This window comes from Leptodactylus fuscus, chromosome 5 (assembly GCF_031893055.1).
Source record: "Leptodactylus fuscus isolate aLepFus1 chromosome 5, aLepFus1.hap2, whole genome shotgun sequence".
NCBI classification, from domain to species: domain Eukaryota; kingdom Metazoa; phylum Chordata; class Amphibia; order Anura; family Leptodactylidae; genus Leptodactylus; species Leptodactylus fuscus.
Window position 1 is genome coordinate 215,975,259 of NC_134269.1, and position 24,293 is coordinate 215,999,551.

Sequence of the window (24,293 nt, forward strand, 5' to 3'; positions counted from 1 at the left end):
TAATATCATAGAAGTCATTCTTTCGAAAGAAATCCTTGTAAGTGAACCACTCCTGAATCCTGTACTGATTAAAGGGAATGGATCATCTATATTTTAGTTACTATTTAAAGAGGACCTTTCACCGTTCTATCAACTCCACCTCTTTGGCTCTGCTGACTTTAGTGCGGTTGGAAATTTTTCTCTAGCCCCCACCAATCTCGAGCAATCATTTCTATTAATTTCACCACCCAATAGGTTAAATAGGCTTTCAATTGTCAGGTGGGTGGTCCTGTACTGGAGAAGACTGCCAAGGACCGCCCACTTGACAGCCTAGTTAGCATATTAACTGCCAACAGCACCGATTTCTCAAGAATAGTGGGAAGCTAGAGAAAATATTCCAGAATCAGTGGGGTGGTTGCTGAGTCGAAACAGCCCAATGACATCATCTGAGTATTTTGGTATTTTGTTTATTAGGGTTGAGCGATTGGGATCGGAAAAGATCGGATTCTGATCGGTGATCGAGCAAATTTCATGATCGCGATCGGGATCGCCTGGGAAATGATCAGAAATCAGATTTTGAAATCTCAAGATCAGCTCAACCCTAAAAGTGATTTTCCCATAGAAAAGCATTGACTAGGGTTGAGCGATCGGGATCGGAAAAGATTTTTATTCCAATCAGTGATCGAGCAAATTTCACGGCTGGAAAATGACCAGAAATTGGATTTTAAAATCGATCCTGAAATCTCGATCCTATTGTTTATCCAAATCTATTCAGCCATTCCAAAGATATAAGCCCTTTCAACGTTAATACAAATTGGGGTATTCTAGCTAGTTGAGCGACCGGGATCGGAAAAGATTGGATTCCAATCAGTGATCGAGCAAATTTCACGATCGGGATCGGCTGGAAAATGACCAGAAATTGGATTTTAAAATTGAACCTGAAATCTCAAGATCGGCTCAACCCTATCATTTATCCAAATCTATTCAGCCATTCCAAAGATATAAGCCAAATTGAGGTATTCTAGCCAAGAGGGCGGTAACACTGTGGTCTCTCTATATCTGATGTACGTCATGAAGTGTTACCGCCCTCTTGGCTAGTAGCCCCTACTTTGCATCAGCACTAACAGGGCTGTTATCGTTGGAATAGCCGAACAGATTTGGCTAAACTAAACACCACAATGCTCAGGGTGGCAGCACCGATCACATGGGTGACATTGGGCTTTTCAGACCTGGTCTCTTTTAAATCTACGTCCCTGCTGAAGATTATTCTAAACACTATAAAGAGATATTTTTAAAAAAATCATCCGTACGAAACGAAGCGAAGATAAAGTTTCGAGATTCACTTTAATATATTTAAAATGGCTCCAAAGAGTTCCCCGGCTGTACGATTTTTTTTTTATAAGAAAGCGAACACAATTCCATTTAGCGCAGGTGTCGTGGCGAGAGATGTATTAACGTTATTGACAGTCACCCTTCACATTAGAAGAAAGTGTTTAAAACCTGAATATTTTTCGGCTTTTTAAAAGCTGATTAAAACCGTGAAGTGATTTCAGATGACAAAACGCGCGGGGCAGAAAATATCACATGTATTTAACTGTCCAATTACTAGGCTGACCTTTTTTATTTCAATTTAATTTCAGTCCTCGGCGCCGCCATCTCCCGGGAGATAAGCTTTGTATGAAAAAAAAAAAAAGAGAAAAAAAAAATACTCATTTTCGCATAATAATATAAAACCACCAAAGTGAGTCCAGCGCTCTTTAATACAACTGGTCGTTGAAAAATAGCATATACATATATTTACACGTATCTGTAGTGACAATGGACGGATGACAAGGATATACCCTATAGGATGAGATGACTTCAGCACGCGCGCCCTTCCGTCTGCACAACACACGCCCAGCCACAATGTATATAGCCAGTGTATACATTCACATATTAACAATGAAAGACAGAACTGTCACTAAATGGAAATCGCCAAAGGCTGAAACTCAAAATGACATTTCAGAAAGGATGTCCTCTTATTCACTCCAGTCCTCAAGGAAGTCTTTCGCTTGACTGCAGATAGAGAAAATTGCTTTTTACACACAAGCGACTTTCATTCTCACCCACATTGAATCTGTTTTACCAAATGAAATTGCATCCTGTCCATTTACTCCACACACAGCTTGGCCGTCATTTATTTTCATTGTCTTTGTGTGCGTATATTTTGCGCCTTCATTACCTTCTCCGAGCGCACTTTCATTTCGAGTGTCACAGATTAATTTTAGATCTCCTTGTCCCGTTGCACTTTATTGATCGGGACCTGTCACAAATGGTGTTGCCAGAATTATCACACACAAACAGACGTCAGGTAGGTGAGTTGCGACAGTGTTCTTTACATAGTAATGACACAGACTGTTAACCGCTGAGGTTCCAGGCAGCTCAGATCGTGGCTTCGCTCCTCGTGTCTTTTTTTTTGGGGGGGTAGAGGTCTACGCGCTTAGACCCGTGTTCATTTTAGGTCATTGTTAATGATCATGTCGTCGTGTACATCACAACAAGACGTCATTTTCCGCTTCTTTCCGAAAGTGGAAAAACTGTTTTTCTCCTCGTGTTCTATATAGTGTCCCTGCTTGTTGGCCAGTAACGTGGGCGTCCCCGGAATATAAACATTATGTTGGTAGTCCAGCGCTGGCACATGTTGCTGAAATGGTACTCCATACTTTGGGCTCCATACACCATTTGAGGTCGGAGGCGTCTTCTTTATGTCTGGAGGAAACAGAAAAGATTTGAGGTTAGGGCTAGAATGGCAAGTATTATATATCACACATTTAGGTTGCTTAGCACAGGCATGTTCAGTTCATGAAATATGGACCATATGTCGGCCAGGACTCAGACTCTAAGCATCATAGCCATTTACGATACTGGGAGATCCTGCCTCCCTATGGGACTACTTGCCCATAATGTAATTTTGTTTTCGGTACAGGACAGTAGAGTCATGGGGAGTCAGGGACTGCTATTATTATAGAGAACTATAATGATTGGCTAACTACCTTTATTGGGTTATTTCACTGGAGTTCTGTCTTCCTAACTACATCAGGGAAGACAGGCTTGCACATTTCAGTGAGCGCCATCTACTGGTTTGCAACAATGAGGCAGCAACTGACTTCCTAATTACATCATGGAAGACAGATTTGCATATTCTTCCCATGGTCCTTTGCGAAGTGGAGTGCTAAAGGCTTAATAAGTCTCCACACACCTATATGGTGGTCTCTCCCTAAGGAGTGACAATATTCCCTTAACTATTGTAGGCTGATACCCGGGAAACATTTTCAAATTGCCATGCCCCTTTTTTTATATGGGGGGTGTCACATTCCTTCTAGGATCTCGGGATGTGGGCACAAAATGCCCCTTTTTGCGACATATTCAGAATATGTCCTGTGTAGTATGACCCAGAGCCTGGTTGATGCAAGAGCATTCCACTGGGCTCAGGAGATGTACCTCCTCTTCTGGGATATTGGGAAGGATGTTTCGGAACACTTGCTACAGCGCCGCACCTCCCATGAGGCGACCTGAAGCGACCGCTTCAGGCGGTGCTATGCCAGGTCCCCAGGGAGGGCGGCATTTTTGCTTACCTAAGCCAGTCCAGGACAAGTTGTCCTGGACTGGCTTAGCACCGAGCGGTGGATTTGGGAGGCCACTGGAGCAGCGCTGCTCCAGCAGCCTCCCCTCACGCTCAGGCAGAGAACAGGTCCTCTCCGTGCCTGCTCTCTGCCTGTGAATGCCGCTAAGCCCCGCCCACTCCTCTTAGCCATGCCCACTCCTCTTAGCCACGTCCCCGCTCTGCCCCCTCCTCCTGGGGGGTGGGGGCGGCTTTCTGTCGTTTGCCTCGGGAGGCGAAAGGGGCAGGTTCACCCCTGACTTGCTAAGTATGGTTTTGGACACAAATCCAACTCCAAAAAATATGGCTGACATATTATCCATATTTCACAGACTGAATACATTCATGCAATGCTGGTCTTATCTTGTAACTATAGCACAGTATGTGAGAGCAAAATATATATATTTATGAATATGCAAAAGGAAAAAATCCATTGGTGTAATTCATAGTAAAGGCCATGGGAAGCCACGACTTCTCTCATCATATCCTGTCCATAACATGTCTGCTCATTGGAAATGTTCCAAAGGGGGTTCAAATTGGTAAACAATTTTTGGTGCAGAATCCGCCATGCCCCAGAAATTTCAACTTTTTGCAGATTGTTAACACTTCTTTTGACAAAAATACTAATAATACTACTAATAATGATAAGGATGAATCCCTCAGTGAATAAGAATCTTCAATGCAAATCTGTTCTGGTTATATGATGGAGTTCCCCACGGTAAACTAATCAGAACGCTCTCTTGGTTTAAGCCACGTTCTTATGCTAGGTTCACTCTAGCATTTGGGGACCCAAAAAATGCAAACCCACATAAATCTGTGGACCCCATAGAATATGATGGGGTCCACCAGGTTTTTGCCTGTCTTCAGTATAAAATCGGTGGAAAGAAAATCCCGAAATCCCGGAACTCTAGTGTGAAACCATCGTAACCAATCATCACATGACTAGGACGGAGCTTCATGCTTTGAAGGTAAACAATGAAAGTACCTATTCAATGAAATCTTTAAAGATATGCAAATTTGATACATAAACTACCTAAGAACATTCTATATTTTACATTATATGATTAGGGTTGGGCGATCGGGATAGGAATCCAATCGGCGATTGAGAAAATTTCACGGTCAAACATTGTGGGAAAAGCTTAGCACCCATTGGAATGAATGGAAGTGGTCCTCTGTCCTTCATGTGGCTTCAGAGTGCCCTGCGCCCCGCCCCCTCCTCCACCTCCCTAGACTAATATGATAGAGAAGGCGGGGCTTAGGAGAGTGTGGGCGGGTACTGGGAGGGGAGACGTGAGTGATGCACTCACGTCTCCCTGCCCACACTCTACAGCCGCACCAAGCCCCGCCTACTCCCTGCATCTCTACAATACTAGTCTAGGGAGGCGGGGGTAGCGCAGGGCGCTCTGAAGACATGTGAAGGACAGAGGACCGGACGAAGAAGAACTGGGAGATGCAGCTGTGCAGGTAAGCAGACACCAGTGGGAGCGGGTGTGGGGGGTTAATAACTACACAGCGTGGGGTCCAAAAATTGAATCAATTTTTGGACTACATGCTGTGTAGTGAATAGGATCATTTTTAAAATCCGATCTCCGATTATTTAAAAAATCCCATTGACTTGCATTGGGATCGGAATTGGGATCGGGTTCGAATGGAAAATGATCGGAAATCGGATTTTAAAAACGATCCTGAAATTTCAAGATCGGATCAACCCTATATACGTTGAATAAGCCTTTTTAGCTGAAACCAGTCTGCCCCGTGTTGGGCGCCAAATCAATTCTGCCTGAGCAATTAGCAATGTGATGAGATGCTTGATAGACAAAGTTGGAGATACGAAGTGATAACAGAAAGTGACTGCTTCTGAAAAGATGACTTGGACAGTCTTTCTTTCCATAGATTGCATTTCTTCCTAGTCTAGCCCAGGGATACAAGACAGTCTTAGAATGCCCAAGGTAATTGTGGTGGTATTACCATTCGCACGTCTGTAAGATTTTATCTGCTGGGTAGTCGTACTGTAGATTTAATGAGCATTTCATAGTCCAGAATGTCCATTAAATTAATAAACCTTCACCAATGTAATTTAATATTTGCGGCTTCCAAATCCCAGGGCAGATTAAGAGATGCAATTAAATAAAGTAAAATCTAATATATTGCTACAATGATTATGACTATTGTTATTATTATTATTGTTGTTGTATTTTTGGGGATTTTTTTTTAATTTTTTTTTTATTATTCCTCATTAATTCTCAATGTTCCAGTTTCGCCCCAAAGCTCTCAGCACCGTTATAGTTGCAAATGCTAAACTCCCCTCCTATGATCACCTCTATTCTTAAAATAAAGATAATACGGCTATAATAAAGTGTTAAAATCCTATATTTTATGCGAGTCTATAAAAAAAAAATAAGATCCACGAAATGTGCAATTTAGTGCTGAGCCCCATCTCTACAGTAACAGATAATCTGTAAATGGAAAACTACAGCGACAGTGATCATTTTCCCTAAGGCGAGAGCTATGGGATTAGCACCTTACGGCGCTTTAGATTTCCTTTATAAAGCGCCAGGCACATTCCGATTTTCTGTATGTAATTCTGGATTCCAGAAATAGCTATAAATGAGCAAATTACAGTCGCAGGATTGTAGAAGAGGGAATAGGGTTTGATCAGCTGATAATTGTATTAGCTGACAGTTGCCCCGGACCTAATGGGAACAACGGCTGGAAAGCGAGCGCTTAATGAATTAGCGATTGGAATAGTTTGTATATTGTAAATGCCGTAAACTCGATGATTGAATCATGATGCGTACGAGGAGAAAACAATTAAATGGTCACTAACTTTCAACACACTTTGCATAAATCAATGGCACGGGCTGTTATAATAAACTTTGCAATATAGCACAATGCCTCTTTGCACACTGATGAACTGAGTTTCTCAGAAAATTCCTGGTACATCCATCTTGGAGATGGACCGCAGGTCACATGACTCATACTAGACAGATCTATCAAACTCTAATGGGAGCAAAGGGGAAGGAGTAAGCAGGAGAAGAGATTTAGTCCAATGCAGGAGCTAAATTGGAGCTTTCCACGTCACCGAAAATGCTTTATTATTCAGCACAGGTCTATACTTCTCCACATATGTCCTGCATGATCTTGGTACTGTTTCTAAGGTTGTGTCGACAGAGACCACTGAAAATTGTCAGAGAAAAAAATCCTCCACCGCTTTCTGTTTCAAAATGGCGGACACCCAACGGGACCCTATTGTAGTCATTGGGGTCTGTCGGGTTTCGTGTGTGACCATTGTTTTAGTGGGCTGGTTCTATGTTGTTTTGGTCCCCAATGGATTGGAGTGATAGAAAATGTAAAGTCGGATTGTCCAAAGGAAAAAACTGTCAAACTAATCGATGGCTTACGGAAGATTATAAAAACGTATATATATACGCGTACACGTTCCTATAAACCGTGGATACTCAACAGGTGGACCAGGGTCTGAATCTACCCCACAGACACCAGCTACCCAGACCCAGCGCCGCACCTCCCATGAGGCGACCTGAAGCGACCGCTTCAGGCGGCGCTATGTCAGGGCCCCAGGGAGGGCGGCATTTTTGCTTACCTAAGCCAGTCCAGGACAAGCTGTCCTGGACTGGCTTAGCACCAAGTGGTGGATTGGGGAGGCCACTCCTCACCCTCAGACAGAGAGCAGGTCCTCTCCGTGCCTGCTCTCTGCCTGCGAACAACGCTAAGCCCCGCCCCATTCACGGCGCCCCACCCCCTCCACTCCGCCCCCTCCTCCGGGGGGGGCGGCTTTCTGTCGTTCGCCTCGGGCGGCGAAAGGGGCAGATTCACCCCTGCCCAGACCCCTGCCCTTTTCATTATTACAGCAGCCAGGAGTAACATATATCTCTCGAATATTTCCCCTTGCCCTCATACATTAGAATAGTGAAAGCAGGGATCGACGATAGTCCCTACTGCCTACACCTGTGCAAGCAGCAGAGACCATTGTTGATCCCTGTTTTTACTATTCTATCCCTTCTGCTATTGTAATGTATGAACAATCATGTGATGAGTAGGGTTGAGCAATCGGGATCGGAAAAGATCAGATTCCGATCGGCGATCGAGTAAATTTCACGATCGCGATCGGAATTCCGACCCGATCTTTTCCAGTGGGATCGAGATCGGAGGTTATCTCAAGATCGGCTCAACCCCAAAAGTGACTTTTCCCATAGAAAAGCATTGACTAGGGTTGAGGATCGGGATCGGAAAAGATCGGATTCCGATCGGCGATCGAGTAAATTTCACAATCGCGATCGGAATTCCGACCCGATCTTTTCCAGTGGGATCGAGATCGGAGGTTATCTCAAGATCGGCTCAACCCCAAAAGTGACTTTTCCCATAGAAAAGCATTGACTAGGGTTGGGGATCGGGATCGGAAAAGATCGGATTCCGATCAGCGATCGAGCAAATTTCACGATCGAGATCGGCTGGAAAATTATGGGAAATCGGATTTTAAAATCGATCTTGAAATCTCAAGATCGGCTCAACCCTAGTGATGAGCATTCCCTCTGACCACTTTTGATGTGCCATCCTTTGTGGGGGTACTCGGGAGTATTATACAGTATGGGGGCAGGACAATATGGAGCATACTAAGAGTAATTGAGTAACCCTGATATAGACAGTCCCTGCATCGTAGATCAGCCGCTTCTCATCATTATACTGGAAAACCCTTTTAATGGAGGTTTCTCTGGTCTGGGGATGGATCATGCAAAGTCTCAACCCATTTGTCTAATAGAGCCTAATGTGTATCATCACTAACAGGGCTTATATCTTTGGAATAGCCGAACAGATTCGGATTAACAAAACACCCCAGTGACAGCGCCGATCAGTTGTACGTGGTTGGTCTTTCCAGACCCGGTGACAACTTCACTTTACATGGTTTTAATCATCTGGCTGATGGGTCTATACCCCGTAGAGTAGAGTGTTGATATGACCACGTTAGCCTCAAATTTTATTTTGAAGTCCTCCGATATTTTCCGAACCAAGCTACTTACTATTCCTAGCCGAAAGGTTGTTTGTAAGTCACAGAAAGGGAATTAGAAATTTACATGTGTTAGTTAAGCAATTACGAGGCAATTATTACAAGATATGATTAGAAATACAGAAAGCCCAGTGATAATACAATCATTAATTATCCGCGGCAATGTAATAGGTAACATGTTTACTCTCAGGCTGATTTCATTTTCTAAAGGAAGCCGATCTAAATTAAGAAAGGCTATCCAAATTAAAACTGTTTACATTAGAGGAAGGAACCGGGGGAGGGGATCTAATTACTAAATCCTAATACAGTACATGCAAGACTAATCTAATGGACTTTCACTAGAACATGCGTAATCGTATTGAATATGTGAGGGTCAGTTCTGGGGATTAAATAAAGAATATTTAAGAGACTGCAGAATGGATGGCCGAGGCAGTCGGCTGTGAAATGTACTCTTTGTATAGTCAGCGATCGCCGGCTCGGCGGATAAGATCATCTATTTTTTAAAAGGTACAATTACACAGTCCTATGCAAAAGAAGGTGCGGGCGAGCGGAACGGCGCAGAAAATATGCAGCGTCGGTAAAGGCAACACAACATTTATCACGGAAATAATTAAAAACATTATTTTACTTAAAGGGTTTGTCCGAGAACGTAATAAATAAGTCGCAATAGTTGTAAGAATTACCAGCTGGGATGTTTTGTTCTTGTTCTCTACGTGCTAAGCAATAATCGCGGCGGCGGCGGTACAGGATAATGGGTAGTGTGTGGAGGGTCCGATCAAAGTTTCCCATTTCTACATCACGGAATCTTCGATATTAGACGGATCTTTGTGATTTTAGAAATAAGGAATCAATGCTTGTTCATGCTGAAAAATGTTGGCGCCCAACGAGGGGCATGTGCTGAGGTTTGCAGGGACTGTAAAAGGCTAGGACAGCAATTCCCCAGTAACTGTTTGAACCCTGGGACGGGACACAAGAGACAGTGAGCCCTAAGCTGAAGCCCCCAACTGTCCCTTCCTATTGCCAGGCCCTATCCTACGTAATAGGCAGCAACCACGAAGACAGTCCCTCCCTGAATACGTGAAACACAAAACGGAGACAAGACGGACAACAACAAAGAGAGGTCAGCTAGCCAAGGGTCAGTAACAGTCGAGCGATGCCGTGCCAAATTGGAGTCCAAAGAATAGTCAGTGAGGAAAGCCAAAGGTCAAGGATAAGAATGCAAGCAAAAATAGGGACAGTAAGGAGCAGGTATGCACAAGGCAATAGCAAGCACTGGTGTGAATGGGAGTCAAGACTAAATAGAGAGGAAGAACGCGCCCCTGGAGTTGACAGGAAGGCAGGCTGTCAATCACACGAATTAACCACTTCATGAACAGAGGCAAAAAAGGGCAGAAGACGGGTAATACAATCACAGAACTAGAGCCGTGTTCACGCAGTGCGACCAAAAACTTTAAGCCAAGAACCAAACTGCACCCGCCTCCTGCACCGCCGCATGCGAGCAGAGGGTGGCGCAGTGATCCGAGCAGGCAGAGATGTTACAGCAGTATTGTACAGTACCTGCAAAGAGGATGGGGTTCTAGCAAATCCCATCCGGATATTGCAAAAAAAAATACACACAGTTTCCAAAATGGTTGTGTTTTTTGGAAATCCATTATACCTACAGAAATGTCATCGGTTTCCCTATAGGTATAATGGAAGTAGAAAGTCTGCAGAGGAAAACTCTGCAAGCTTTCTGTGAAAATGCGTTTCCACCTTGGTGTTTCCTGCAGCGTTTTTTCACCGTGGCCCCCTACATGGTAGAGTTCAGACAGGGTTTTCTGGTCAGGAGTTTGACAGGTGACCTGCATCAAAATCCTGACCAAAAAAATGCCTCCCATTGCAATCAATGGGAGCCGGTCCTTTCTTTTTTTCGCGATGTGAAGCAAAATTTCTTCAGGCGGATTCGGCAACTCATTCAGTGTGAAGACACGTCCTCCCGACTAGGCCCATTCATTTGGGCCTAATCCAGGGTGGAGTCCCGCAACTGGATGCCGGTGCACTGCATCAGCATCCAGTTGTGGCTACCCATTTTTTGGTACAGAATCTGAGGCGGCCTCCGTCTGAACTCAGTGTTAGCCTAAAGGAGTTTTAAGGTCTATGTAATTGACGACCTACCGTTAGGATAGATCATTCATTAAAGATTGGCAGTCTGACACCCAGGTTCAGCTATTTCTAGTTGTAGAGTCCAGGTGAACACTGTGACCAAGCACAGTGCCACACATCTGCACAGTGGCTGCACCTGGTATTGCAGCAAAGACTATCTATTTGAATGGGACTGAGCATTGATAAGGCCGTGTTGCTGACGAATGTCATATCACATGGCCTGAGCGGCGCTCAGATTATTGCTGCTGCAAACAGCTGATCCCAGGTGTTGAACCTCCACAGATCTTCACTTTCAAAGTCCTGGAAAAACTCCTATTAAAAATATAATATCCAAAAACTGAGAAGAGGTCTTGGGAGCCCCAATTGTAAAACCCACAGACGGCGCCTAATCTTTTAAAGCAAACTTCTGAGACTCCTCCTTGAAGTCAGTCGCATAGACATGCCCACGCTTTCTATGATAACTCAGAACCCCGTTGCTGAATTCAATTTCTCATTTCATACTAATACTTTGTTTCTTTTCCAAAACATCTTTTGGAATTTTTTTTTGTATATTTTATGTAAACAGCTTAAATCGATGCATAAAATGAATGTATCTGTAAGTATTCCTATGTACTCCAGCCCACAGGGCTCTAACATCTTCTTAGACAGCCAGACCGCTGAGCTGCAACCATTTGATTAGTTTTTATTTCAGCACTGAACAAGTGGAGACTCTGCAGGAGTCATCGCAAAAAAAACACCCAAAAGCTTATAAAAGTGCATTAAAAATGGTGTTTATTGTAGTTTTACTAGAAATGTATTAGTCAGCCCTAAAAGAAACTATGCTAAGCATCTATGTATGTGACTGTCTCTGACAGCGTCACTTATTATAACATTAGGCTGGGTTGTCCACGGTCTTAGAGCCCATTCACATGGGCACTGAGGGGCAGAATTATGTAATCCACGTCAAAATCTGCCCCCTCACAATGGTGGTCTATGTAGACCGCCAGGCTAATTTTTTCCGTGGCTGCCCTTTCTTCAGGCAGATTCCGCGGCTCGGTAAGCCGCGGCGTCGCCTGGTGGCAGCAACCTCCGGAGTCGGCCCATTCATTTGAGCTGACTCCAAGGGGGGGGGGGGGGGGAGGCCGAGACCGCAACAGTTGTGGCAGGTGGGTTTTGACCCAAGAGTGACACAGCTCCCCGCGTCACTCTCGGTGCCAAAACCCGCTATAGTGCCTCCAGGGGTGAACCTAGTGTTTGTGCCGCCTGAGGCGGACGTCAGAAAGCCGCCCCCCCGGAGGAAGGGGCGGAGCCGAGCAGAGGGGGTGGAGCGGAGGGGGCGGAGCGGAGAGGGTAGAGCGGAGGGGGTGGAGCGGGCGGCGTTAGGCAGAGAGCAGGCAGGGAGAGGACCTGCTCTCTGCTAAGCGTGAGGGGTGGCCGCTGGAGCAGCGCTGTGTCCACAGGGCCGCCTCAATCCACTGCTCGGTGACGGTGACGCTAAGCCAGTCCAGGACAGCTTGTCCTGGACTGGCTTAGGACAGCAAAAATGCCGCCCCCCCCCGAACACCGACATAGTGCCTCCTGAAGCGGTCGCTTCAGGTCGCCTCATGGGAGGTGCGGCGCTGAGTGCCCCCCCGTGTGAACTTAGCCTTAAACTGACCACAGAACAACTAAAACTTTCACCACTCATATTTTTTTCCGATTTTTCACCATTCAGAAAAATTTGCTTGATGTGTATTAATGGAAACATTACGAAAGTTCACCAATGTTGGATTCGCCTTACACTTGCGCTGTTCTCGCCGTTGTTTGTATTGGTCGTAGGACCCAAATGACAGAGAGCCAACCCGCTAAAACACTGGTTACCCGCGTACCCCTTGGGCTATATGGGGTCTGCCGGGTGTCCAACGGGTTTCAGCTGATTTTATACTTAAACTTTGTGCAGGACTTTTCTGGGTTTCAGCAGTCACATGGGACACGGTGACATCATGGTGCTTTAATGCAAGCATCATGACATCAGAGAAACGTCATGATGACGTCACAGGCCTCAGTGGACCCTGGAGTCTGTGAAATTACCCAGAAGGCCGGAAGGTGTTGGAAGATGACCAAACAGGTCCAATAGGGTGATTATGTGTCAACACCTCCCCCGGCATCTGAAGAAACCTCAAATTATACTAGAAATGTGTGGAAGTTGAACCCCAAATTTTTGGATTTAGTTGAACTTGAAATTTTTGGAAGATTCATAATGAAACCAGTTTACTGAGCCATTATGTTGCCCGCATGTGGGGACCCTGTATGAGAATTCCACCGATCTGATACCGATGATCTACCATGAAGATCGGTCATCGGTATAAAAAATACCCCGAAAGCCTCTTCAATCAGACGACGTCCTGGTACATGGAGGTCCCAAGATAATATGGATTGACCTTTAGTAACTTTGACTTTCCCCCGTTATGTTGCTGCTTTATTTTGTATTTTTTAATGTTACTGGTCAGACAACATTTTAACATGGCAGCTTTAACCCTTCGCCGACACGAAGTCCCCGAAGCGTTCTGCTCTGTGCTTACAATGATGAGGCTAACCAACAAGAGCAGCCAAATGAAGTGTGAAGCCTATCCCTTCTGGCAATGAAGGGATCATTCAAAGTCACATTTCTATGTGACAAAATACAGGAAATTGGTAATGCTTACAAGGGGTATATTGAATTATACACGCGACTATGACGGATATGTATATACTATATACTCAACCATTAGAGCAATCTTGTCTACTGAATACCAACATTGGCAATTACAGCCACATATGCATCTTTTTTTTTTTTTTCATTTGCACCCCTGTATTCACAAAGCTATAAGTTTTTTATTCTTCCATTGGGGGTTTGTTTTTGCATGATGGGTTTTATTTTTCCACAGTTTGATTTCAGGATCCACATGACATGTGACGGCCATTCATTTCAATGGGGACTATTCTCATGGTTAGGCTCATGGGTGAACTGCTTCGTCATGAGCCAGGTTATATACAAATACCCCAAATTATTCGGGATGGGGTTCGGTTCCCGGGACTAGCCACTAGCGATTATAGCATCTGGATAGTATAGGGGCAAGATGGCCCGCCGCTCCACCCCTTGGATCCCCATAATGAGATTGCAAGGTCTAAAGGCGGTGCCTTGACAAAAAGGAGGCCGTTGCAGAGTGAATCCCATAAAACTAAAATGCAAAAAATATTGATAGAATTATAGGATTTTTACATGGACCCCATAGCATCTGACATGTATAGAGAGCTCTCACTTTTCCAGAGCTCCATACTTGGCGAGATGTAATAGAGGTTCACTGATGACAAAACTCGGTGCAAAAAATTGGAAACTGCTATCTAATTCAATATGTTTAGATGCCTTGTTGTGGCATCTAAAGGATTAGCACAGCCAGGAAATCTGCATATTGATGAACAGAGCTGCCTCTGCTGGTGTTGGAGACCTGGGGAGAGGTGAGTCCTGGTTGGCCATGTTTATGGTGAAACTCACAGCTGTATTAAATATTAAGAAAATTGAAATGGATGAAACCTTTAAAACCAAAAAAATCATAAACATGAAGGTGGCCATGATGGAGTTCGATGAAGGTGGCCATGATGGAGTTCGATGAAGGTGGCCATGATGGACTTTGATGAAGGTGGCCATGATGGAGTTCAACTAAGGTGGCCATGATGGCGTTTGATGAAGGTGACCATGATGGAGTTTGATGAAGGTGGCCATGATGGACTTTGATGAAGGTGGCCATGATGGAGTTCAACAAAGGTGGCCATGATGGCGTTTGATGAAGGTGACCATGATGGAGTTTGATGAAGGTGGCCATGATGGAGTTCGATGAAGGTGGCCATGATGGACTTTGATGAAGGTGGCCATGATGAAGTTCAATGAAGGTGGCCATGATGGAGTTCAATGAAGGTGGCCATGATGGAGTTCAATGAAGGTGGCCATGATGGCGTTCGATAAAGGTGGCCATGATGGAGTTTGATGAAGGTAGCCATGATGGAGTTCAATGAAGGTGGCCATGATGGAGTTCAATGAAGGTGGCCATGATGGCGTTCAATGAAGGTGGCCATGATGGCGTTCGATAAAGGTGGCCATGATGGAGTTTGATGAAGGTAGCCATGATGGAGTTCAATGAAGGTGGCCATGATGGAGTTCAATGAAGGTGGCCATGATGGCGTTCAATGAAGGTGGCCATGATGGCGTTCGATAAAGGTGGCCATGATGGAGTTTAATGAAGGTAGCCATGATGGAGTTCAATGAAGGTGGCCATGATGGCGTTCAATGAAGGTGGCCATGATGGAGTTTGATGAAGATGGTCATGATGGAGTTTGACCCCATTCCATATTTTTCTGTGGGACGACCACCATGAGCACATATTTGTACAATTTATACCCAAGCCAATTTTAGAGTAGTTAAGTTTGTGCTACGGCCTCCAAATCCTCTGGTCTCTTAAGTTGGCTAAATGTTTTACTCTACAAATTCTGTTTTACCACCAAATCTTCTCAGGGAATAGACATTAAATGTAAAGTCATGTGTTTTATAGTCCTTTTTAATGTGTAACTCCGGCACCTTCACTATTAATTTAGTTTAGCGTGAAAGTCATTGTATTGAATTTTCCGCTGATATTTATGTGAAAGTTAATCCCTCATGACAGCGCTGACCTGTTCCTCTACCAAATGCTAATTCCTAATTCTGACATTGGTGTTTGAGGAAGGTGCGGATCTACAATTTGGTTCTGCAGTGTCCCACAAGGATACTTCATTGGTAAAGCGTTATATTTGGTTGTTGTGCTGACGTTTTATGGTGCTTATTGTACTTTTATACCTTTATCTTTACAGACCTCAGATAATTGGAGACCCAGGGGAGGATACAGACATAAAAAACATTGTTACTTACCTCTCCTGGGCTCCAGCGTACTCCCAGCTGATGTTGACCATCTTCAATGATAAGAATATGCAAATCTGACTTTCATGGTGTAATTAGGATGTCAGTGCCTCAAGTGTGCACACCAATAGAGGGCGCTGACTGAGAATGTGCAAGTCTGATGTAATTAGGAAGACAGAGTCTCAGTCAAACACACCTATAGAGGGCGCTCCCTTTAACATCATGCTCGACCTCTCAGAGGCATTTGTTTGAAATGATGTTGGGATTATACCAGATACAGTCTTCTCAGCCAAGGACAGCCGTTTCGATGTATTTGCATCTCATCAGCTTGGCGCAGAGAGGACTGATCTGGCAGAGGTGAGAGGCTTAGACAGGGTTAAGGGGGATATCATCACTCCATAGGGAGAGACCACCATAAAGGTGTATGGAGTCTTATTAAGCCACGAGCGCTCCACTGCAGTTCCTTTGCTTCCTTTGGCTTAACCCCTTAGCGACCCTTGACGTAACTGTACGTCATGGGTCGCATGGGGATGTATGGAGCGAGCTCACACGCTGAGCTCGCTCCATACACGGCAGATGCCGGCTGTATAATACAGCCAGGACCTGCCAATAACAGCAGCGGTCGGTGCCCGAGCCGATCGCTGCTGTTAACCCTTTACACACTGTGGTCAAACGTGACCGCAGTGTGTAAACGGCGCCGGCGGCATGGGCGCCGCCATGTTTCGCCGATCGCCGCCCTCCTGAACATCACATGAGGGCAGTGATCGGTTGCTATGACAGCCGGAAGCCTATTGAAGGCTTCCAGGCTTGTCTCTGCACTAGATCTATTACAGGATGCCAGAGGCAGCCTCTAATAGAAGTGCTGGGATTCTGCTATTCACTGCAGTACTGTAGTATTGCAGTGAATAGTATGAGCGATCAGACTCCCTAGGTTTCAAGGTACCTAAGGGGTCTGATCATAAATGTAACAGAAGAAAAAAAAAAGTTTTTAAAAGTATTAAAAAAATAAAAAAAATATAAAAGTTCAAATCACCCCCCTTTCCCTAGATTAGCTATAAAAGTAATTAAAGAACATTAAACATAAACATATTAGGTATCCCTGCACTCCAAAATGCCCGAACTATTAGAATATTAAAACATTTATCCCGTACTGCGAACGGCGTAGCGGCAAAAAAAAATAAAAACCGCCAAAAAGCGTTTTTTTCAACACTTTGCCTCCTATAAAAAATTGAATAAAAAGTGATCAAACCATCAGATCTTTCCCCAAATGGTATCAATAGAAACGTCATCTTGTCCCGCATAAAAAGACGCCACAACCAGCTCCATACATGGAAATATGAAAAAGTTACAGGTGTTAGAACATGATGACACAAATTTTTTTTTCTATTTTGCAAAGTTTATCATTTTTTTAAAAGTATCAAAACATTTCAAATACTCTATAAATTTGGTATCACCGCGTTTGTACTGACACGTAGAACACAGGTAACATGTCATTTGTACCAAACAGTGAACGCTGTAAAAATTAAACCCATAAGAAAATGGCGCAAATGCATTTTTTCTCCAATTGCACCTCATTCTGAATTTTTTTCCAGCTTTCCAGTACATTGCACAGCATATTGAATGATGCCATTACAAAGTACAATTTGTCCCGCAAACAATAAGCTGTCATGTGACTCTGTGAACTGAAAAATGAAAAAGTTATGGCTCTTGAAATGTGAGGAGGGAAAAACGAAAATGCGAAACCAAAAAATGGCCGGGTCCTTAAGGGGTTAATAAGACTCCACACACCTTTATGGTGGTCTCTCCCTATGGAGTGACAATAACATCTTCAATGATGGAAGAGATGATACTTGAGCTGGGGCTTGCGTCACAACGCCAGTCATCTCTGCTCGTGGAACAAAGAAGCAACCTGCCCTTTCTTCAGGTTGATTCCACGGCTGATTCAGACGCGGACGTCCGCCTCGCGACACCTACCTCCCAACTAGGCCCATTCATCCAGAGCAGAATGCCTTGGCTAGCCATTTTTTGGACCGGAATCTGAAGCGGCCTCTGCGTCACATTTCGGTCCAAAAAACACACGTGTGATCTTACCCATGGGGTTGAGCAATCGGGATCGGAAAAGATCAGATTCAGATCGGTGATCGAGTAAATTTCACGATTGCGATCGGGTCGGATGGAAAATTAACGGAAATCGGATTTTAAAATCGATCCTGAAATCACAAGATCGGCTAACCCGACTTACCCGAAATGTAATAGGGGAAGTAAAAAAAAATGTAATTAAAAACGCTGCAGAAAGCAACACAAACACAACACATATTTGTTGCATTTTTTTCAAGCTCCGTGTGGGGTCTTAGCCTCAGGATGACTCAGTGATTTTGCAGTCGAGTAAATGGCACGTTACAAAAATCGGAAGGTTATCACAGGTCAGCAAGTGCCCGATAAACATAGAATACGCAGGTAGATATCAATTACAAGGGAAACTCAGACAACGACGCCATAAAATGCTGCCTCGATACCAAAAAAAATCCCATTTCCATGCATTCAGCAATTGAATCAGCAAAAACTGCACATAAAGCCGTCTTCCTCCCAAATTGTGATATACCCCTTGAAAACCAAAGTAAGAAAATGTCTTCTTAAATAAGCGAATAAATAGCATCTTGCAAGTGTTTTGTTGGAGTGTATAAAACAGGGGGCTGAGCCGGTATCCTCTGTATTCAGCAGCTGTCACATATCTTTGATGGCTTCCAGAATACCGTCTATAACTCTCATTTGCATTCCGGCAGCCAAAGGAAAAACAAATAGTTTGACAGCACGTATAGAAAATGAAAGTTGCGTTCGCCGCTTCTTCGGCACGGTTATTACAACAAACCAAAGTTTCTTTTTGAGCGGCGGATACTTCTTAAAGGGAATCTGTTTATTTCTCGAGAAGATTATCTATCAAGTACTGATGTGACGATGGTAAAGCAATTTGCCTATTTAGGAAACAACAACATAGTCAATTTTCCATTATTGCCTTCGACCCTTCCTCGATATCAAAAAAAAAAAAATTGCAATGGAATGTAAATGATATCTCCGGGCTGTGTCATGTCAATCCGAGTCTATCCGCAGCTGATCACGGGAAGCAGGTATGTCATTGTAGCAAATTATAATATTCTCAAGTGTCTGTAATGGCGCACAATAGTGAGCGGAAAAATGCAGCATAAAGGTGACAACATTGCTGGAAATCATAATATATGGAGATGTAATCATATGTCACAGTGATAGCGATATATACTATTATAGTACAAGTTATAGGGAATCACCAGAACCAGCATATCACCCCAGCCCTGCAGATAGATAGGTTACTGTCACCAGAACCAGCATATCACCCCAGCCCTGCAGATAGATAGGTTAGTGTCACCAGAACCAGTATATCACCCCAGCCCTGCAGATAGATAGGTTAATGTCACCAGAACCAGCATATCACCCAAGCCCTGCAGATAGATAGGTTACTGTCACCAGAACCAGCATATCACCCCAGCCCTGCAGATAGATAGGTTACTGTCACTAGACCCAGCATATCACCCAAGCCCTGCAGATAGATAGGTTACTGTCACCAGAACCAGCATATCACCCAGCCCTGCAGATAGATAGGTTACTGTCACCAGAACCAGCATATCACCCCAGCCCTGCAGATAGATAGGTTACTGTCACCAGAACCAGCATATCACCCCAGCCCTGCAGATAGATAGGTTACTGTCACCAGACCCAGCATATCACCCCAGCCCTGCAGATAGATAGGTTACTGTCACCAGACCCAGCATATCACCCCAGTCCTGCAGATAGATAGGTTACTGTCACCAGACCCCAGCATATCACCCCAGTCCTGCAGATAGATAGGTTACTGTCACCAGAACCAGCATATCACCCCAGCCCTGCAGATAGATAGGTTACTGTCACCAGACCCCAGCATATCACCCCAGCCCTGCAGATAGATAGGTTACTGTCACCAGAACCAGCATATCACCCCAGCCCCGCAGATAGATAGGTTACTGTCACCAGACCCAGCATATCACCCCAGTCCTGCAGATAGGTTACTGTCACCAGAACCAGCATATCACCCCAGCCCTGCAGATAGATAGGTTACTGTCACCAGAACCAGCATATCACCCCAGCCCTGCAGATAGATAGGTTACTGTCACCAGAACCAGCATATCACCCCAGCCCTGCAGATAGATAGGTTACTGTCACCAGACCCCAGCATATCACCCCAGCCCTGCAGATAGATAGGTTATAGGCACCAGACCCAGCATATCACCCCAGTCCTGCAGATAGATAGGTTACTGTCACCAGAACCAGCATATCACCCCAGCCCTGCAGATAGATAGGTTACTGTCACCAGAACCAGCATATCACCCCAGTCCTGCAGATAGATAGGTTACTGTCATCAGAACCAGCATATCACCCCAGCCCTGCAGATAGATAGGTTACTGTCACCAGAACCAGCATATCACCCAAGCCCTGCAGATAGATAGGTTACTGTCACCAGAACCAGCATATCACCCCAGCCCTGCAGATAGATAGGTTACTGTCACTAGACCCAGCATATCACCCAAGCCCTGCAGATAGATAGGTTACTGTCACCAGAACCAGCATATCACCCAGCCCTGCAGATAGATAGGTTACTGTCACCAGAACCAGCATATCACCCCAGTCCTGCAGATAGATAGGTTACTGTCACCAGAACCAGTATATCACCCCAGCACTGCAGATAGATACGTGACTGTCACCAGAACCAGCATATCACCCCAGTCCTGCAGATAGATAGGTTACTGTCACCAGAACCAGCATATCACCCCAGCCCTGCAGATAGATAGGTTACTGTCACCAGAACCAGCATATCACCCCAGCCCTGCAGATAGATAGGTTACTGTCACCAGCATATCACCCCAGTCCTGCAGATAGATAGGTTACTGTCACCAGAACCAGCATATCACCCCAGCCCTGCAGATAGATAGGTTAATGTCACCAGAACCAGCATATCACCCCAGCCCTGCAGATAGATAGGTTACTGTCACCAGAACCAGCATATCACCCCAGCCCTGCAGATAGATAGGTTAGTGTCACCAGAACCAGCATATCACCCCAGCCCTGCAGATAGATAGGTTACTGTCACTAGACCCAGCATATCACCCAAGCCCTGCAGATAGATAGGTTACTGTCACCAGAACCAGCATATCACCCCAGCCCTGCAGATAGATAGGTTACTGTCACCAGAACCAGCATATCACCCCAGTCCTGCAGATAGATAGGTTACTGTCACCAGAACCAGTATATCACCCCAGCACTGCAGATAGATAGGTTACTGTCACCAGACCCAGCATATCACCCCAGCCCTGCAGATAGATAGGTTACTGTCACCAGAACCAGTATATCACCCCAGCCCTGCAGATAGATAGGTTACTGTCACCAGAACCAGTATATCACCCCAGCCCTGCAGATAGATAGGTTACTGTCACCAGAACCAGCATATCACCCCAGCCCTGCAGATAGATAGGTTACTGTCACCAGCACCAGCATATCACCCCAGCCCTGCAGATAGATAGGTTACTGTCACCAGACCCAGCATATCACCCCAGTCCTGCAGATAGATAGGTTACTGTCACCAGACCCAGTATATCACCCCAGCCCTGCAGATAGATAGGTTACTGTCACCAGAACCAGCATATCACCCCAGCCCTGCAGATAGATAGGTTACTGTCACCAGACCCAGCATATCACCCCAGTCCTGCAGATAGATAGGTTACTGTCACCAGACCCAGTATATCACCCCAGCCCTGCAGATAGATAGGTTACTGTCACCAGAACCAGCATATCACCCCAGCCCTGCAGATAGATAGCTTACTGTCACCAGACCCAGCATATCACCCCAGTCCTGCAGATAGATAGGTTACTGTCACCAGAACCAGCATATCACCCCAGCCTTGCAGATAGATAGGTTACTGTCACCAGACCCAGTATATCACCCCAGCCCTGCAGATAGATAGGTTACTGTCGCCAGAACTAGCATATCACCCCAGCCCTGCAGATAGATAGGTTACTGTCACCAGAACCAGCATATCACCCCAGCCTTGCAGATAGATAGGTTACTGTCACCAGACCCAGCATATCACCCCAGCCCTGCAGATAGATAGGTTACTGTCACCAGAACCAGCATATCACCCCAGCCCTGCAGATAGATAGGTTACTGTCACCAGAACCAGCATATCACCCCAGCCCTGCAGATAGATAGGTTACTGTCACCAGACCCAGCATATCACCCCAGTTCTGCAGATAGATAGGTTACTGTCACCAGACCCAGCATATCACCCCAGTCCTGCAGATAGATAGGTTACTGTCACCAGAACCAGCATATCACCCCAGCCCTGCAGATAGATAGGTTACTGTCACCAGCACCAGCATATCACCCCAGCCCTGCAGATAGATAGGTTAGTGTCACCAAAACCAGCATATCACCCCAGCACTGCAGATAGATAGGTTACTGTCACCAGAACCAGTATATCACCCCAGCTCTGTAGATAGATAGGTTACTGTCACCAGAACCAGTATATCACCCCAGCCCTGCAGATAGATAGGTTACTGTCACCAGAACCAGCATATCACCCCAGCCCTGCAGATAGATAGGTTACTGTCACCAGAACCAGCATATCACCCAGCCCAGGAGAAGATCTTCTATGGAAGTCACAAAAATGGCCAATTACAGCTTCAGGGCTGCTTCAAAAGGCAGGGCCAAGATCAGAGAACCCCATATTTTAGATAAAGGTGCAGATCCCAGAAGTGTGACCTGCAAATATCAGATAGAAACCACTTGTGATCATGGTATAAATGTCTGTGGATGAAATCCCATTTATACACATTGGGCTGTTTCCCAATTCAGAATCTGCAAAATATTGTAAGCTTTTTGGTTTTCTCCATAGGCCATATTTACAAAATGTACAAGAGTAAAGAAATAATGTGGCCATCCATCTAACATCTCATCTACTCATATACAGATATTCTTACATTCTTTTCATGGACATCCTAGACATGGCCCACGCCAAAATGCATTGGACAAGCTCCACTAATATCTTCCTAAATTATTAGATAGAATTAGCCCAGACGAGCAGGAATTGCACAAAATTTAGTGTTGAACTTTGCATTCATCCTATATTTAGACCCTTTCCCAACCTATTTCATGCCTAGTTATTAGAGATGAGCGAGTAGTATTCGATCGAATACCTCCCTGCCATAGGAATGCGTGTAAGCGGCCGAACATCAAGGGGTTAATCGCATTGAATATTCAGTGTTTGGCCGCTTACACGCATACCTATGGCGGGGAGATATTTGATCGAATACTACTCGCTCATCTCTACTCATTATCAAAACTATTGAGGGCTACATAAAAAGTATCTAAAACGTAATAAATACGGGGCACACTTTGAACGCCCCTAATTTGGCCCACAATTTGATCCATAATTCTGGCACAGGTTACTTAGTCGGCCATGTATGTAACTGAATATATTAATGCAACCCAGAAAAATTCATGAAGATCTACAAGATGGGAATGTGGCTGTGGACCCAAATTCTCCATAAAGGGTTGGAAGTTAGAGATGAGCGAGTAGTGTTCGATTGAATACTATGGTATTCGAAATACTCGTACTCGATCGAACACTACTAGCTGTTCGAAGTTTAAGGTTCGATGCAGAACCAGCGTTGATTGGCAGAATGCTATACATTCTATACATGCTATACATTCTGCCAATCAACGCTGGTTCTTCTCTTACCTTTAGAAGTCTTCTCCGTGCAGCATCCCCGTGGCGTCTTCCGGCTGGAATTCACTCTGCCTAGGCATCCGGCCTAGGCAGAGCCGACTGCGCATGCGCGGGCATGCCCACGCATGTGCAGTCGGCTCTGCTCAGGCGTCGGATCGGGCAGAGCCGACTGCGCATGTCCGCGCATGACCGCGCATGCGCAGTCGACTCTGTCTAGGCCCCGATGCCTAGGCAGAGTTAATTCCAGCCGGAAGACGCCGCGGGGACACTGCGCCGGGAGAAGACTTCAAGGAGAATCCAGCCTGACCGTCACTCGTGGACTTGGTAAGTATAATTTTATCGAATTTTGCGTACCCCTGAAATGAGCATTTCCCCCCATAGACTATAATGGGGTTCGAAATCCGTTCGAACAGTGTGCGGCTGTTCGAATCGCATTTCGAACCTCGGACATTTTAGTGTTCGCTCATCTCTATTGGAAGTATCAGTAAAGGGAACTTTCAACAGGTTATATTACTCTAGGTTCACATCTACACTCGGGTTTACGTTCTCCGGGTCCACTTGGGGACCCAAACAGCGGAAACCTAATCCGCTTAAAATGCAATTACTCATGGAAACTATACTAGACCATAATGTGGGGGAAAAGTCCTGGTTGCAGGACCTTTCTCTCCGCATTTTTGAAGCAGATTCGGAGATGGAACCCCCAAACATAGGTCAGACGTAGGTGTGAACACAACCTTATCTACAAGAGTTAAAGCAGCTGACAGTGTAGAAAATCCTGAACATGACAAGCAGTTGGGCTAAAACCACTTGGAAGTGGCGATGGGCGATGTGTAT

The 24,293-nt window shown here is 45.0% G+C and overlaps 1 protein-coding gene across 3 annotated transcripts in view; it reads right to left on the bottom strand.

The window, feature by feature from the left end:
- Nucleotides 1–1,717: 1,717 nt before the first annotated feature.
- LOC142204141 (protocadherin-10-like) overlaps nt 1,718–24,293 on the bottom strand; it is a 93,814-nt gene continuing 71,238 nt past the window's right edge. For 2 of the 3 annotated variants that reach the window (XM_075275419.1, XM_075275418.1), the window contains exon 4: nt 1,718–2,727. In XM_075275419.1, the coding sequence (XP_075131520.1) occupies nt 2,471–2,727 (257 nt within the window). In that variant the 3' untranslated portion in view covers nt 1,718–2,470. The remainder of the gene's footprint in view (nt 2,728–24,293) is intronic. The other variant, XM_075275420.1, reaches the window with a different exon arrangement.